The 19018-nt window shown below is 40.5% G+C and overlaps 1 protein-coding gene across 1 annotated transcript in view; it reads right to left on the bottom strand.

Moving 5' to 3' along the window:
- Nucleotides 1-763: 763 nt before the first annotated feature.
- TNFSF11 (TNF superfamily member 11) overlaps nt 764-19018 on the bottom strand; it is a 41678-nt gene continuing 23423 nt past the window's right edge. The window contains exons 3-5 of the mRNA XM_063127422.1: nt 5507-5555; nt 5322-5420; nt 764-2098 (exon numbers count right to left, since the gene is read on the bottom strand). Coding sequence (XP_062983492.1) covers nt 1677-2098; nt 5322-5420; nt 5507-5555 — 570 coding nt within the window. The 3' untranslated portion in view covers nt 764-1676. The remainder of the gene's footprint in view (nt 2099-5321; nt 5421-5506; nt 5556-19018) is intronic.

A 19018-nucleotide genomic window follows, 5' to 3' on the forward strand; every position in this document is an offset into this window, starting at 1 on the left:
ATCTAGGGGTGCCACACGCACACTGGAATCCTTGGGACCCTCCACTTGCGCAACAGAATCTGCAGAGGGCAAGAGAATCGGCAGAGGTGCAAACGCCCAGATGGATTCCACCCAAAATGTGGGTTAACTGTCAGCATCACTGCACCGCCATGCAGTCAATTAGCCCATACTTGAGTGTCACCTAGAAAAGCAGTAGATGATTTGACAGCACAGCAGGAAAAGCGCCTTCATATTTTAGTCAGTAGGATAGTATATCACAACTTGCAAGTCAAAGACAAATTCAGTGCCAGAAGTTCAAAAATGTACAATACTGGACCTCATGATCCTGCATAGCCCTTGGGGCAGAGACGGGGAACATCAATGAAAACCAATGAAGGCACATAGGTATAAAAATACAATGCACACATAAGATGCAATTCTGCCTGCAGAAGAGGAAGAACTAGATATTGTCATCATCTTTAATATATATATATATATATAAAAGGTGAACATTTCCATTTTTAATTAAAGATTCTAACATTTCCCCTGAATTTATTGTCTACAGAGACAATGTCTACACTGGGCAACATAGGATTTTCTTTTTCCAGTGTTTTGGTTGTCAAAAATTATTGGTAATGTTTATTTAAATAGTGCGTTCAGTGCACAGGTTGCTTTACAGCAGGGGTGCAGAACCTCAAGCCCAAGGGCCAGATTTCCCCAGAAGGCCACGCCCCTGGCCTACCCCCTTTCCCCCAACCCTCGATCATATGGTGGTGGCAGCTGCCCAGCTTTTGAGCAGCTTTTCCCCCATTCTAAAAGGTTGGACTGCCTCTCCAAAGGCTTAGTTAATGGCAGCAGGAGCTTTATGCTAAAATATGCTGGTATTTGGGGAGGATTTTGGCCCTGCCGCATTTGCCTTTGGCTCCACCCATCACTGGAATGCAGCCCCCAAGAGCGTCTCCAAATTGGAGTCCAGTCCTTAGGTTGAAGGAGGTTCTGCAACCCTATTTACAGAGTAGCATACAAAACAAACTTTTAAAATGCTCCAAGTCTTCCATCAATGGAGGGGTTAGGTAGATTCAAAAACACATGAGTTGGATCCAGACTAACAGTGCAATCCCAAACATGACTACTCAGAAGGTAGTCCCACTAAGTCCAACAAGACTTGCTCTTTAGTAAGAGCGGTTAGGATTCTGGCCTTACGATGGAATCCTATATACACTTTGATAGGAGAAAGCATCATTGAACTCAAAGGGACTTCTGAGTAGCGGTGTATAAGATTGCCCTGCAGTGTAGTTACATTTCATTTCTATTTAAAATCAATGGAACTTAACTTCTTGCATTGTTTGAATGGGTCCTAATTTGCAACTAACTTGGTCTGGATCCAAGCCTTTATTTCCCATGCAGTACAAAGCCAAAGTGTGTTTGTATTTAAAGTGTTTTTACAACCAATACTTTAGATGCCATTCTAGACTTGCTGCCAATTTATATCCACACGGTATCCCAATCCACAAGCCAGATTACCACAAAACGTTTTAGTCAAGCACTGTAGAGCTGCAACTCAGCTGTGGGTAAGGCGGCCATAGAGAAAGTCTCATTCATGTACAACTGGACCCCACAGGCTGTTAAGCACACACCCCGGTAATCTAGTCCAGTTGAATAAATATATTTCCCTTTAAAAAAAAATCTAGCTAGGCTCAATCAATATCCCTTATTTTAAAGGCCCCAAAGTAAGTTCCTGATGGAGAGGGATCCAGTAATGAAGGGTATGATATCTGGATACCTACTACTTCACCAGATTTCAGTTTGAAAAACCCTCCTACATTTACAGAATGAAAATGAAATTCCGTGTCTCCTGACCAATTCTTTGTGCTTCCTCCCTTCATCAGGACTATAGAGCTTTTCCTTTTAACATCAGTTTTTGTCACGTACACCATCAACTGCACAATTTTTCTAGTTAGATTTCCCACTGTTTCATGGTGTCGAAAGCCTACACTGGCATACAGGTAGTAAAAGCCATCATGATTGGCTATTAATTTTCCATCACTGAAAGTCATGTTTAATATGTTTGCCCAGCCTTTGTCATGATGCCAGGATGTGAGGTTCACCCTATGGGCACCTAAGAGGAAAAAGAGATTAGATGTTTTAAAAAACAATCCTTTCAAGTTTTATTTCACACATAAATCATGCAGCATATGAATATCACCTTCTGCAAACATTTTGGCAGTCATACATCAGTGCATGCCTGGAAATGGTAATGGCTACTAGCCTAGTCTTTTGAGAATTCCTTCTACAGAAAGTATAAAAAAGACACTATGGAAAGGTTTCTCCTGCCATCCCTTAGCTGATTTCTGCACCCATTTCTACTGCATCTTTATGCTACAAATCAATTGCAAAGAATGACTGCAATGTCTTTGATCTTGACTTTTCTCTAAGTGCTCTTATTGACATTCAAAGCCCTAAATGGTTTGGGGCCAGGTTATTTGAAGGAACGCCTTCTCCCATATGTACCTGCCCGGACCTTAAGATCATCTACAGGGGCCCTTCTCCGTGAGCCCCTGCCAGAGGAAGTGAGGCAGGTGGCTACTAGGAGGAGGGCTTTCTCTGCTGTGGCACCCCGGCTGTGGAATGAGCTCTTCAAAGAGGTCCGCCTGGCGCCTACACTGTACTCTTTTTGTCGCCAGCTGAAGACCTTTTTATTCTCTCAGTATTTTAACACTTAATTTTAACTTAAATTTAAATTTTACTGTTCTAACTCTGTATTTTAATCTTATATCAATTTTGCTGCGTGGTTTTATCCTCGTTGTGCTTTTTATACTGTATTTTGTATTTGTGTTTTTAACCTGTTGGTTGTTTAATTATGGTTTTACTTTTTGTGAACTGCCCAGAGAGCTTCGGCTATTGGGCGGTATAAAAATGTAATAAATAAATAAATAAATAAACAAACTCCTACCTTGCTTGCTATAGTCAATTTGTTCTTTGGGGAGTCCAGAGCTTTTGACCTGATTTTCATCTTAAACCATTTGTACCTCAACTTCCTCCATTGCTCTGGTCTTTTTTCTTCTTTGTAGATTCCTGTTCAGTATAATTGTGTGTCATATACACCACAACTGCAGCATAATGTACACCACAAATATATTGTACTTGTGGTGTATGATGACTAGGCATAAGGCTTATACTCCAACTGTTTGCCGCGTCTTCGCACGGGATGAGGTATTTACAGGCTAAAGTCAAGGCACATATAAACCAGTAATTCATCTCTTGAATACAGTTGAGTCTGTATTCACTTCTAGTTAAGCCTGGCCATTAACCATACAGCGACTGCTTAAAAACTCATCACATGATGGTTTTATCCATACATTGAGACCCTCATCTCTAGGCTTCTACTATGTCATGAACTAAAGGTTACCATATTCCCCAACAGCTCAAAAATACTGTTGATGGTGGATATGGTGACGTTTGATTCATTGCATGGATAGCAGCTACAGATTATTGGCTCTCCACAGTATTAGGCCATCTATGTGGTGAAATTTTGTATGGCCACCAGTGTAGTTAAGATCTGATTCCACCTGTACATAAAGGGTGATCAGAATCACAGCTGTTAGCTGATTACTTTTTTAGTTCATTAATCTTCCAACCAATCAACTGACCAATTCAATTTAAATGTAATTCCATACTACCTTATGATCAAAGCCCTACCCCAAAAGATTGGTTTGTACTGATTAATCAACTATCACTTTATTATTTTTATTTTTATTTATCATATTTATACCCCGCTCCTCAGCCAAAAAAGGCTCTCAGAGCGGCTAAATTTATCAACTGAATCTATAAAAGCTAGCAGCATACCATCCAAATCTTTACAGTTATGAGTTGTCAACTGTCTAGAATTTTTAAAAGATGAAGAATCCATTCAGACAGGGAGACACTGATTGGGTTCAAATGACACAATAACCCATGATGGGTTAAATAATCCATGGTAGGTTATCATGTTGTGTGGTGGGTTTTTTTTGTCAAAATATCCCACACAAATAACCAACAATGTACAGAGTGGGTTATTTAAACCACCTTGGTTATTGTATCATGTAGAGGACACCGTTGGTTAGTCTTGTTGGCTACAGAGACACTAGGCAAGAGTGGTCAAAGTGGCAGCTGATGCTCTACACAAGCCAGCAGAACTCTATTTTGGGTAGCAAGGGCAGATGGGATACAAGTGGAAGGACTGAGAGGGGGAGGTTGGGGGATGAGTTAGTCAATGCACTGTGAATTAATAATCCATTCACAGTTGTTTATAACCACCTCACGGTTGGTTATGTCTCTGTGTGGGGAGTACCCGCAAAATAACCAACTGTGAGTTGACTATTAACCCACCATTGACCATTGCGGCATTTGAATTCAACCAAAGCCATGAAAATTAATAAACAGGTACTACTAGGTCACATGTTAGAAGCTATAAACCTAGTTTGGATATTTAGAGACTTAAAATAATCTAGTTAGTGATTTGTTTACAGATTGGCTCAAATTCAGTTATTACACAAAACCATGCTTTGTAAAAGCCATAGTTTAGAATCGAAACCATAGTTTGAGCTCCTAAATGTATGGGCAAACAATGGTTTAGATTCCTTTCTACTTCATTTTTTATCTGCTCAGCAGACCAGTCTAGGTGCAGATGCTTCCCGAGGCAGAACAATGGGCATTTAGGTCTCTTCCAAATCTAATCCATGTTTAGCCTGGATAAGAGAAGATTGAGGGGAGACATGATAGCACTCTTCAAATACTTGAAAGGTTGTCACACAGATCCTCCCAGAGTGTAGGACACGGGATAATGGGATCAAGTTATAGGAAGCCAGATTCTGGCTGGACATCAGGAAAAACGTCCTGACTGTTAGAGCAGTATGACAATGGAACCAGTTACTTAGGGAGGCCTTCAAGAGGCAGCTGGACAACCATCTGTCAGGTATACTTTAAGGTAGATTCCTGCACTGAGCAGGGGGTTGGACTCGATGGCCTTATAGGCCCCTTCCAACTCTACTATTCTATGATTCTACTATTCTATAACTAATGTTTGCCAACTTAAATATCACTCCAATCCACACTTAATGCGAACCATGGTTTTCAAAGCCATTTCAAACCATGACTCTTGATTCTGGTTTGCCAAACATCCACGAACTATGGATTATCAATTCAGAAACCACACCAAACCATTGGTACACTTCCTTAATCATGGTGTAGCATGGTAAGTTATAATGGCTCAATTCAGACACCAACACATATAAAAGTAACCTACAACTTAAATCAGAAAAAAACAACCCTTCTTTTCTGGACAAGATTAAAAAGCAACTTACCAGCTGGAATTTTACTGCCATCGAAGATGAGGTGGGCAAAAGGTAGTTCGTCAGGTTTGTTTTTCCTGGTCAAATCCAACCGTGAGGCTCCCATTATAGCTATATAAAAGACAGCATGTTAAAATCACAGGAAAAATCTCACAAGAATTATAAGATCCACAGTAATAAAACTCTCTAGTACTTACATTTCTCTGATCTTGATTGGTCTTTCTCAATAATAAAACGCTGGAATTCCTGAAAATGAAAGAAGCATGCTTAGTTTTCCAGTCATGATGCAGATATATTTCTTGCAGGCCCAACAGCAGTGCTTCATTTCCAAAATAAAAGCTGTTCACACCAGCCTGAAAATCACACCAGCCTCATCTAAGAGGCCTTCAGGATGGGGGTTGAGGAGGCTTACCTGCTTCTGGGATCATCCCCCTGCGACTAAACGCAAGCGTATCATCATGGAAGTAAAGAGGGACATTCCTGGCTCGGTGGGTTTTTAAAAGTTTTTTTAGGAGACGTTTGTGCAATTGCGGGGCCCCGATCCAGCACCTCAGTGAGTTTAAAAAAAAAAAATGGAAAAATTCGGTGCCAGAAGATGCCGACAGCCATCCTGGGGATGGTGAAAATACTGCCCCCAATAGTCATGGAGCCCCTCCCCCCTGGCATATCTCTGTGCCCGCTTGAAGAGCCCTGCTACTTGCGGGAGAGGAGGGAGTACCTGGGAGCCCATGCCACGCTGCTTGTGGTCCTTGGGGTTGTCCCGGGACTGCAAGAAAAATTGGAAAAACCGTGGTCCTGGTTATCCCAGAACAACTGAGAGGTCGTCCCAAGTTGACCTCCTGTGCATCATTTGGATGCACTGGGACAACCTCGAGCTATCACCAGGATAAATAGCAGGTGTAGATTAGGCCACCATCTGGTCTAAAAACCCTTATGTTTGTGGACAAGGTTCTTTGTCCATGGTTCTCCTTCGTTATTACATCACACGCTTCAGGTATGGATCCTAAAACCATAACAGGTTTTAGAATTAAGATGCTTTAGAGGATCTCTAAATCAAAACAATCTGGGATTTCTTCCCTTTGTTTTCTTCAAGCCTCAGGTGAGGTCCTTTATTCTAAGGATACCTGTTCATGTAAATAACACACAGGATTTCATCCTGTCGAGTTCCGGTTCCAGTTGGGCGAGGCAGCACACACGCAGTCTGTTAGCTCGCCTAATTTTACTCTTTTTATCTTAATTCATTTATTTATTCTTTTACCCTATTGTTTGAAGTTCGATTTTATCTTGGCATTATTATTAGTGCTTTTTACATGAGGAAAGCTAGCCTCTGGAATTTGTTTAATTGCTCAGCTCGGAGTTGTCAGACTCCTCTGCATTCCTCTTCCCCACTGTTGGGAAACATTCTACAAACAGTGCTTGATCTGATGGTGTTATCTATCGAAGCTGCTGACTGTGAAGACACACGGCGGTAAGGAGAAGCTGCAGCCCTGATACAGCAGGAAGAGCGGGCAGAGCTAATTTAAATTAGGAGCATAATGGAATTGCCTTTCTCTAATGATGGGGAAATTCTGGACATAACATTATCTCCGCCGGTTTTACAGCAGATACAGAGGACCACACCGTTGTCTATAACTCCTATGACTGAATTTAAAAGGAACAATCAGTGCCCAGGGCTACTGGAGGAACGTCTTCCTTTAGAAATGAATACTAGTGCTCTGTCATCTCTATCACTTCCTATGGATGCCAGCAGAAATTGTAATTGTGGAGACGATATGCTGAGAAGATATGGAAAAGCCAGTATAGGAACAAAGCAAACAAAGATAACTGATTTTACTAAGAAGCAAAAAATTCTCTCCCTTAAGTCGAAGTACAAGCAGGAGGTTTCTATAGAGATGCAACCAAACTTCCTTATTGACCTATCAGATACATTATGGAGTGAGGAACAGATTTTGGACAGTAGCCAACTAAATAGTTCCTTGAATGTGGATTTTGGCAAATTAAGAAAGGAGGATTTTTTGTCATCTCCTGCTATCCCATTTGAGATATCTGAAGGGATTAATATAAGTAAAGGGTTTTGGAAGACTCAGAACGAACACCAACCCAGGGACACAAATACCATTAAGAGTTCACAGCCTGAAATGTATCCCTTCCCCGATATAGCTGTGCCTACAATGGATGAGACCAAACTCTCACCCTCTGATGTTCTATTGGAAATTAGGGATTTAGTGAAGGAAATAAAAGAATTATTGACTGTAACGATGGGACTACTGAAGGAGCGAGACCATCTTCAACAAGTGGAACGACAGATCCAAAGAACGAAAGAAAATCCCTCATTTTGCTCAGATAAAGACGATTATTATAATTTATCACCTAATACAGCTAAAAGAATTGCTAGTTTATCACATGAGGAATTATTGCTATGTCTAGGACAAAACACCTGGGATCCTTTAAAATTAATTTCAACCAATCAAGATAAACAAGATTTGGCCAGTGACCAGTACCCTCCCATTGATGAAGTTGAAGCCAAATCACCTCAAGAGACTGTCAGAGTAGATAAGGCAAAATCCAAAGTTAGCAAAAAAGGCAAAGCGTATAATAAGAAACCTAATCCTATTAATATCACATTGAATAAACAAACTAATAATAGTAAAACTGGGAATAAGGGTGGCACAAATAAAATGGGGAAAAAAGGAAGCAGCTTGAATTTTAAGCCCCTTTTTAAGTTGCTAGATATAGAGGATGCTAATAAAAGAGAAAAAGGTGACCAAAATAAACCAAAATCAAGAGAAGGAATAACTAGGGATTTGATATTAGAGAAAGATAAATCATATAGCAAAACAGTGATAGGGATGGCACAAGTGACTGCCCCTTCAAATGTAACAAGTAAGCCAAACTTAGAGGGACCAGACTTCAACAGACAGGAGTTATACTCTGCAGCACAAGGAACAGGTTCTCTGGAAGGCAGGATACCTGTTGTATCCAATATTAAATTTGACTCAGACAGCATGAAAAATGATCAAGGTAATCAAATTCCAGTGTTGATTAGAGATAGAAACAGGTCACATAGGTTTAATGGGAGGAAGCAAAGAGGGTATAGAGATGGGGTGGACACTGTGAACGAGAGACAAAAGAGGAGGCTGGCCCTTACAAGTGCATGGTTTAATGGTGACCCCACCCAGGCATATGCTAAGGAAGCTAATTATGATCAGTAGGGTGAATCTTGGTGTGGTAGATCAGTTAGGCAAAATAAATACCGACTTGGGACCAAGGAATATTCCCAAACTTATTTAGAAGTGGCTATTATGAAAGATGCCAGGGCTGATAATTTTACAACTGGATCTGTCAACGTTATCCAGTTGCTATCTTGGAACATAGCAGGCTGGTCTACCAAAGTCAGAGATTTGACATTTGTAGAGTATGTTACTAAATTTGATATACTCCTATTCCAAGAGACATGGTCCCAGGAGTTGTTGTCTTTGGATGGTTTTAGATCCTTTATTCTTAAATCAACCCCGAGTGAACGAGGCGGTCGTTACAAAGGTGGACTGGGTATCTTTGTTTCAACCAAGTTATACGCCTCTATTACTAATGTAAAGCCTCTTTCTCAATTTGCCACTGCTTTGATAATTAAATTTGGTTTAAATGTTCTTCTGATTATTAATGTCTACCTACCCCCTTATCGATTACAATCACAAATTAGAATGATGTGGCATAAATTGGAGGATTATATTAATAGTTTGCTACTGCTTTATCCTGAAGCCTCGAATAATAATAATAATAATAATTGTTGCTGGTGATTTTAATGCCAGGACAGGTGAAAATGATGAAGCTCTTTTTTCACGTTTTCATATGATGCCCCCTGAACCTGATCCTGGTCACCTATTTTTAAACAGATACTCCAAGGATCATGGCTGTAATTATGCTGGCTTTTGCCTTTTGAACATGATTAATAATTTAGATCTGATCTTTGTTAATGGGAATACGGAGGGCGACAGACCGGGAGAATTTACTTTTTTATCCAACTTTGGAGCATCCACAATTGATTATGTTATGATATCTTACAATCTGTTATCAGCCGTGGCTGGCTTTAAGGTTGACTGTCGTACAGAGAGTGACCATTTGCCCTTGGCCCTAAACTTGGAAATTAGAGATCTAAAAATGTATGCAGATACAGAATCAACACCACTAAATGATGTTGATTTCAGAGCCTCCCGTATTAAGTGGTCTGGCAAATATGATAACTCCTTGAGACAACTACTTAAGACTGAGCCCTATTTACACCTTGGCTCCTCTATCAGAACAGCTGATTCCATTGAAACCATTCTAAAGACTTATGAGGAGTTAATTCACTCCTTACAGATTTCTCTGACATATAAACATGTAAGGAGAAATCCAACCTTTGCTTCGAAATCTTGGTTCGACAGGGAATGCAGAGAGGCAAAAAATAGTCTAGTGGCTAAATATAGATCATACAGAGATCAGAATTTGACAAGGATCCCTGATGAATGGTTTGGGATGAAAAGGAAATATAAAGCTCTAATTAAAAAGAAAAAGTACCAGGCACAGAAAGATATGTGGCAGAGTTTAATAATGGCATCTAAAAAGAATGATTCAGTTGCTTTCTGGAGAATAATTGCTGGCGGCATGCATAGCAACACAGTCAAACTTGACTCTTGTATTCTTCCCACTGTATGGGAGTCACATTTCATGAGTATCTATGCAGCGAATAATGGAAATCTCCAGGGACCTCAGGGGAGTCTAGAAGGTATGATGGATTGGGCACCCGTATCTATCTCCGAAATTACCAATTTGGTACATCAACTAAAATTAGGTAAAGCGCCAGGTCCTGATAATATTCCTGCAGAACTATTAAAGGCCAACCTTGACTGGTGGGCACCTGTTTTAGCTTCCTTATTCACATGGATAGATCATACAGCATGTATCCCAGATGACTGGGGATTAGATATTATCATCCCAGTTTATAAAAAAGGGAATAGATCTGACCCAGCCAATTACAGACCTATTAGTTTGCTGAGTATTATTAGCAAACTATATGCTCGCCATCTGCTTGATAAATTAGAGGATTGGCTATATGCAGAAAATATTATTGAAGAAGAACAAGCAGGATTTAGAACAGGGAGATCAACAAATCAAGGTTTTGTTCTTCAACGTTTAGTTGATAAATATGCCTCTCCTAAAGCTGATGCCCTTTTCTCTGTATTTATCGACTTTAAGTCAGCATTTGACTCTATTCCTAGAGATAAATTATGGGCCAAATTTGAGAACACTAATATTGACAGAAGATTATTGCTGCTTATGCGGCATCTGCATGAAAACACCAGGCTTCGAGTAAATTGTAACAAGGAAGGGGTTTTGTCAAGACCTGTCCCAACATCTAATGGAGTTAAACAAGGGTGTATTTTGGCCCCAACCTTGTTTAATTTTTATATTAACTCAATAATGAAGAGACTATCAAACCCCGACTTCCATCCACCTAAGCTGAACAATCGCTCTTTATCAATTCTTTTATATGCTGATGACGCTGTGCTGTTATCTCTAACCAGTATTGGGTTAAGACGCTTAATGAGGGCTTTGCATTTATATTGTAATGAAGAGCTACTAACAATTAATTATTCAAAGACCAAGGTGGTGGTCTTTGGCAGGAGGAAAATAAAACATAAATGGATGATTAATGAAAATCCTATTGAGCAGGTTGCTAGCTATAAATATTTGGGAATGATGTTACATGCGTCAGGATCATGGCTCACTCATATAAATCATGTGGTGACAAATGTACGAAGGAGCACTGCAGCACTGATAAGATTTTTTTATACTAAAGGCGGGCAACATATCCCTTCCGCGATCCAAGTGTTTGTGGCTAAAACTATTGCCCAAATGGTATATGGATCTCAGCTGTACGCCTATTATAACCTCCACCCTTTAGAAATCATTCAGACCAAGTTTCTAAGAACTATATTTTCAATACCTCATTGTGTGTCCAATGCTGCTTTGAGGCTAGAGGCTGGTCTAATTCCCATTGAAGCCCGTACTAAATTGCATATGATAAATTATTGGTTGAAACTTACATTCTTACCAGTTGGGTTGGCTCCTTTGATATTGTTGGACTCCTTTCAATCGAAATGGAAAAAGTATTTGGGTAAGGAGTTATCTCTATTGGGATTTTCTCCCAACGCTTTAATAGCTTTAGGCTATTCAAATGCCAAAGCAGCTGTCAAACAGAGAATCTGGGATATTATTATTATATTGTACTGCAAGAGCATGTCAGCTCATTGTCTTATGCCAGTCCCTTAAGAAATAATACCTTTGAGTCAAGTGCTTATCTGACTAATCTGACTTACCCAAATTATAGAAAAGCTTTTACTTTGGCCAGATTTGATGTTCTGCCCTCCAAGTTTTTGGAGGGGAGATTCCAGGGAATACCATTCCAAGACCGCCTATGCCCCTGTAATAACGGGGGATGTTGAAATGGTGAGGCATGTACTTTTATACTGCTCTTTTTATCGGGATCTTAGGAATGATCTTATTCTACCTATTTTATATAAATACCCGGGTAGAACTGCAAAATTTTATATTTCCTTATTACTCTCTGATAAGATTCCCTATATTACCAATAAAGTAGCTAAATTTTGTGCAACTGCAATAACATGCTGTACCTTTTTAGCCCCTGAGTGTACTCTGTGATTTTAGATGGATTTGTTGATATAATTGTTTTGAACTCTGACTTTCTAGATGTTGGTAGTTTTAATGTGTTAACATATTTTGTATAGAGTGTTTGTTAAATGTACTGTTGGTATTGGTCAATGACCGTAATAAAATATATTCATTCATTTTATTCTAAGTGATAGCAAGAACCCATGTCACTTTATTGACCTACTCTGAAGTCTTATTTCACATGACACAAAAATCATGATCTATGTTACAACTTAGTGCACAACTATAGTTTATGTAAGTTAATTCCACCAAGAATGGCATCCATGTGTCAAATTCTTGACGGATTTCATTTCCCCCAACGAGGCCCGCCTGGCGCCAACATCACTATCTTTTTGGTGCCAGGTCAAGACTTTTCTCTTTTCCCAGGCATTTAGCAATATGTGATGATCTTAACTGATCCCAGATCACTTTTTAGGATTGGCTGACAGCTTATACAGTAGTTGTTTTTAGATATATGCTTTTGTGAATACTGTATGTTTTTAAGTTTTTAAATTTTGTATATAATTTTTAATTGTTTTAATCTTATGTAAACCGCCCAGAGAGCTTCGGCTATGGGTGGTATAGAAAACTAATAATAATAATAATAATAATAATAATAATAAGTTATTAAATAGCATAGAAGTAATATAAGTAAATAAATAAACTTTCCCCCCACTCCCTTCAAAACGTGTAGGATCTCAGCCAAAAAAATTTTTTTTTCTAAAGCTTTTAGAACTTGATTTTGATCTTACTTTTATACCGTTAGTTTTACTCTACCCTGTGCCTGTCTGGTGCATTCTCTTCCCCTTCTTATTGTTTTATTATGATTCTATTAGAATGTAAGCCTATGCGGCAGGGTTTTGCTATTTTATTGTTTTACTCTGTACAGCACCATGTACACTGACGGTGCTATATAAATAAATAAATAAACAAATAATATTAGACCTTTTTATTCTCTCAGTATTTTAACACTTAATTTTAACTTAAATTTAAATTTTACTGTTCTAACTCTGTATTTTAATCTTATATCAATGTTGCTGTGTGGTTTTATCCTGGTTGTGCTTTGTATACTGTATTTTGTATTTGTGTTTTTAACCTGTTGATTGTTTATTATGGTTTTAATTTTTGTGAACTGCCCAGAGAGCTTCGGCTATTGGGTGGTATAAAAATGTAATAATAAATAAATAGTAGAAATATTTACCCAAGATGACATCATTACATTGTGCATTTCCCTATTCCACATTATCAGCTGTCACTGGCAGGGCAGGAGAAGGCATCTATTGACACATTACTGGTGTGAACAGAGAATCTATGCTTAAAGGGACAGCGGAACCATGCATTTAGCTGTGCTCCAAAAGTTGCACTGCTCCTTCTGTCCCTGCTATCACTGTCATCATGTTGTCCATAACCTCTGAAATGGGGAGGAGGGCACTCCTGTTTTCATGGGGGTCCTGCACAATTCAAACTCCTGCAACATCAGGGGTTCTAACCAGCACAAGGAGTCTTCATGACCCTCTCACCCTGTTGCAGAAGTTATGCTAAACACAACCACAGCAATAGCAGGCATGGGAGGAGCAGTGCAACTTTGGAGCAGGAATACACATGGCGACGCACTGCCCCTTTCACCACAGATGCCTCATTCATACGGATAATGGTTTATAAACCCTGCCACATGCCACAATGGGACAGTTTATGTCACTGTGGCATATGCAGCTCCACACTACCACAGCATAATTCAGACAGAATACTAAAAACTGGCTATATGTGACTGACACCAAAGGAAAAAAAAGATCAGAATCATTTATCTGGCAGGAAATTCACTGGTTTCTATCTTGGTAAGCCAGGAAGGAAATTGAAAAGAAAGCATAAAATCTACTGGCTCAGAATGTTCACAAGCAAGCCACTGAAACTGGTCCAGTAAATTTTTATAACAATGAATATTAGCATTATACCTAACAATGGAGCAAGTGGCAATGACAGCAACAGATACCAAAACTGCCACATTTGCAATTGTACAGATTTTAGAATGTCCTATTTAGGGACTGGACTAGAAAAAGGCAAGCAAGGAGGCAGGTGTGGGTTTGTTGGGATATAGGCTTGTTTCAGTTTCCTGGTGGGGCTCCACACTACGGCTTTATAACAGTATTGACAACTGTTGGGCCCCCGGACACATTCTACATACAGTTTTCAAACCATTTCCAAAGTGTTATATCCTGCTTGGTATAGATCTGGCCCTGGTTCGGAGCTTACTAGGTCCCAGCAGAGCAACAAGGCACTGATCTCCCTAGCTGATGGGAGTCTAGCTTGGCTCCCTCTCTGTTGTCCTGTGCCAGAAGGCAAAGATGTTTTTATTCAGGCAGGCCTTTAGCACAGAAGCGGGTCTGCTGCTGAAGGGGCTTGAACTGGTTGGGTGTTGCCAGGACTCAGGCTTTTTACAACAGGCCTTTCTGCGGACAGTCCCTGCTCAAGCTAAGCACCACCACTTTATGAGCCTGAGGTGAGGGACAAACACCACCTTTCTACAAACTATGTGGAGAAAGGGGTGAAACAGGAATAATTTCAGGAATAAAATAATGCGCTGTGAATTATATGTGCTGATGGTGAATTAATGTCAGAACGGGTGTTATATGTATATAACTGCAGATGATAAATGCCAAGGAGACATGTGGGATTTTTGTGGTAGCAGTTTCTGCAGATGAAACTCTCCCCACGACCTGAGTTCAATCCCAGCGGAAGCAGCCGGTTCGGGTCGACTCAGCCTTCCATCCTCCAGAGGTCGGTAAAATGAGTACCCAGTTAGCTGGGGGAAAGGGAATAACGGCCGGGGAAGGCAACGGCAAACCACCCCACTATAAGGCCTGCCAAGAAAACGTCAGCAAAAGCTGGCATCCCTCCAAGAGTCAGTAATGACTCAGTGCTTGCACGAGAGGTTCCTTTCCTTTCCTTAAAACAAACTGAATAAAAATTTATTTCAATGTTCACAAACTTTGTTTCATAATAAAACTTTCCAGACCCTTGTTAAAACCTCTCATCCAATCCTTTCTCTCTTCTCATACACGCTTTTCTTTCTCTCACACCTTCATGCTTGAACTTTCTTTATTATCAGGATTATTTAATATATACCAACTATGTGCACACTACACTCAAAAGGCAACCCTCTTTACCCTGATCCTCTAATTCTCCCTCGAACCAAGGTACTTAAAAAAAAAAAACACCCCCTTATCACCTCAGTCATTCCCTTATATATTCTCCTCCCCACTCCTAAGATATTCAATCTCCACCCACTCAGACTTACATACATTAGGGAACTGACTTATTGGGTATAACACCACAGGTGTCCATTTCTGATTTAAATTTGATTTGTGTTATGTTCCGTTTTTAATCTGGATTTTATTATTTAGCCATCTTGAGCACCACTTTTTGGTGGAAAGGTGGGATGTAAATTAAATAAATGAAATAAGTAATATAATATCTTTAACTTGTGGGCTGCAGCAGTGAATTCACCTGCATCACCATCATTTTTTATTATGTTTGTTTACTTTTATGAGAAAGAAAGGATTAAAGGCAACTGTAAATATAGTCCTCCTATACCTTACATTGTGTAATGAGAGAATTTCAGCAGGTTGTCTTTTATTACCATAAGTTGCATCTACCAAAAATCACTTTTTTATGCAACTATTAGAAGTACGAGAGCCCTGTCCTTCTTGGGATTTGGACACTGAAGAGACAAACGCAGGATGTATGGTTAAAAGGTGGGCCTTATGTTGCAGTTAAGGATGGGCCATAGATATGAACAAAGTTGAAGTGTGGTTCACCTGAACTCAGCCCTCAAGTGTTGAAAGAACATATAAGGGGATGCAGAGTGCCAACATTCCTCATGGAAATATTTCAACACTCTCTGGCTCAGTTCACACAACACATTAGTCAATGCAGTGTGAAAACTCCATTCAACGGTTGAGTTTTTAGGAGGTACTCCCCACACAACATCTTCTAACTCCACTGTTGTGTGAGTGTGGGCTACCGTGTTTAGTAAAATCCACTGCAATGTTTGGTTGACAGTTCCTCCACCCTCTCTCCTCCACCAGCCTTCCCGATGGTATCCCAACAGCGATTGCTGCAAAAAAAACCCACCAATTCCTGCAGCTCTCCTAGAGTGGCACTCACTCCTTTCACTGCTCTTGCCAGGGAACTCTGTACCCAGTGGGAAAAGTCAACTCAACGCAATGGAAAACTCCACGTAACACTCTCCTCTGCACAGCGCGGATATTCAGCGTGGAGTGTTTTCCAATGAAACTCTACCGTGGGAGTTTTCCCACGAGACAACACATTTCTTAATGGTGGTGTAAAAACTCCACCATGGAGTTCTAAACCCACTGTTGATAACATATTGTCTGAACTGAGCCTCTGTGCATTCAGACAGCATGGGAAAGGGTGTACACACATACTGATGTATGTGTGTAGAAGTCCTTCCTTCCTACATTCCATTCAATAAGGTACTCTATGGCCTTAGCTAGACCTAAGGTTTATCCTGGGATGGTCCTGGGATCATCCCTGTTCATGTAAATGACACACAGGGGATCCCGGGAGCAGGCAGGGACGATCCCGGGATAAACCTTAGGTCTAGCTAAGGCCTATGTGTGTGTACATGTGGTGAGCTCTTTTCTATGCTGTCCAGATGTGTGAACTTTTCTGTTGGTGTGTGTCCATGATGTGTGATATCAGTGGAGGCAGGGCTAACCCACACTGCCCCATGACCTCCCTCAAGCATTCTTTCAACATGTGGGACAGGGACTGTATGAGGCACCCTGATGACTACTGGTATAGAACACACTGTCCTGACCCAAAGTGCTAGGAGAGCTACCTCAAGTTTTTTCCATCCCTGAATAGGTACTACACTGTATACTGCGTAATCCAATAGCAGCAGCATTTATAAGTGCTTTTGAGATTGTTTAAAGTTCAACTTGGTGCAAATCATTACAACCATTTTGTGTTATTATCCCCATATTTCAGATGGTGGGGTTGAGGCTGAGAGAAATTGGCTTGCGGACGGCCAACCAGTGAGCTCATGGAAGAGGCAACATTTGAACTGGGGACTTCCCTGAATTGTAGCTCAGTTCTTTAATTACTACCCTACCCCAACTCCATCTACTTCTCATTGCAGCCTTAACAGCCGAAACCATTTTTGTGTGTTTTCTTTAAATCAAAACAAACATTCCCAGAAATCCAATTATGCAGCAGCTCCCAGACTACATGCTGTACATGATATGTTCCCAAACAAGAAGATACTTTTGCCCTACCTCCACATACAGTAAGGTCATGAGTGGTTTTGGGGCTCACACACTCCCTTATCTTTCCATCCGCACCACACAGAAAGTCTGGAGGCCCAGGGCTGCACTTTCAAATAATTGCCTCTGTAACCCCTCTGCTCAAGCACTCTCATAAACGTCAATGTTTCCTCACGAAAGGCCATCCTGGAGATCTAACCTATTAAGTACTTTGTTGCCATGTGCAAGACGAGTCTAGGCCTGAATTTCTCCCAAGCTGACAGGATCTGGGAAGCCTGCCAAAGGCAGGGGATGGTGGAAATTTCTCCATGAACTGCCCCATGAATGGACTGTGTTTGCCAATCTCTCTTTCCTTCTAAATTGATGGTAGACTTTTCCAAAGAGTGTGGTTTGTGACTCTGGAGTACCAAGCACCTTCTTAAGTTACATGCAAGAAACCAGCAAACTGATTACAAGAAATAAAATAATTTGCCTACTTAGTTTTAATAAATTTGACACCATAACCTTCACTATGTTTTAATGGAAACAACTAATTTCAGAACATAAACTGAAGAGGCTGCATGCAGGCGGCATTCTGAATTTGACCAGCATCTGAACATGCCAGGAGGGTCCTACTACCTATTTAAGAGCCAAACCATTCCACCTGAGGTGATTGGTGCAGACCCTGAACTTTGCTCTTTTGAAGAGAACTACAAAGAGTTCAGGACATTCCTCTGCTCTTCTGGTTCTCTCTCTACCTGGAATTTACTAATCACAACATGGCAAATGACAGCTTGCTCTTCTCACTCCAATGACATCTGGGAACTGTATCATCAGATGAACAGATGCAGCTTCCAACTATCACGAGATCATTCTTTTCACTACGGAAAATAAGGCAAACTGTATACCGTATTTCTTCGATTCTAAGACGCACTTTTTCCCCTAAATTAACAGTTCTAAAAATGGACTGCGTCTTAGAATCGATGGCGTCTTAGAATCGAAGCAATACGGTAAGAGGAAAAGAGGAAGCTCCTGCAGCAGCCTCGAGCCATGCGAGCGAGGAGGAGCTGGTTGGGTAAGCGCCTGGTTTTTTGTTAGGCAAATTTATTCGTAAGTCCCATCGATTTCCATGGGACTTACTCGCGTGTTGTCGTCCCCTGGTGCAGAGACAAGTAAAGAGAGTTAAGTTTACTCTTTGTTTCAACGCCCCCTTCTTCCCACGCAAACGGCAGTTTCTTCTCTCACAGAGGGAAAAAAGAAAAGGACACAACCATTAGAAGAAAGCACGGAGGGTGGGGAGGAGGTTGGCTGGGCGGTGAGGGAAGTATTTCTTTGATTCTAAGATGCCCTTTTTTCCCCAAATTAACATCTCTAAAAATGGGGTGCGCCTTAGAATCGATGGCGTCTTAAAATCGAAGAAATACGGTAACTCCATCCTGCTTCCCTACATATGATATTCTAAAAACTTCTGTGATGCAAGCTAATCTTGGTGCTGCAAAAGCCACAGTCCAAGGTTGCATGACATGTTTATTGGTCTGCTTTCCTGTCTTGCAAAGTACGTGGAAGCATTTGCAACTGACAAAATACAAGGGGCTCCTGATATATTCAGGGGTTCACAAAAATTAGATAACAATACAAGGTAGATGCACAGACACAAGATGCAGACTAGGGCCTCATCTACACCTGCCATTTATCCTGGGGTCAGCTCGAGGTCATCCATGTGCATAGAATCAT

The sequence above is a fragment of the Elgaria multicarinata genome, chromosome 5, assembly GCF_023053635.1.
Source record: "Elgaria multicarinata webbii isolate HBS135686 ecotype San Diego chromosome 5, rElgMul1.1.pri, whole genome shotgun sequence".
Taxonomy (NCBI): domain Eukaryota; kingdom Metazoa; phylum Chordata; class Lepidosauria; order Squamata; family Anguidae; genus Elgaria; species Elgaria multicarinata.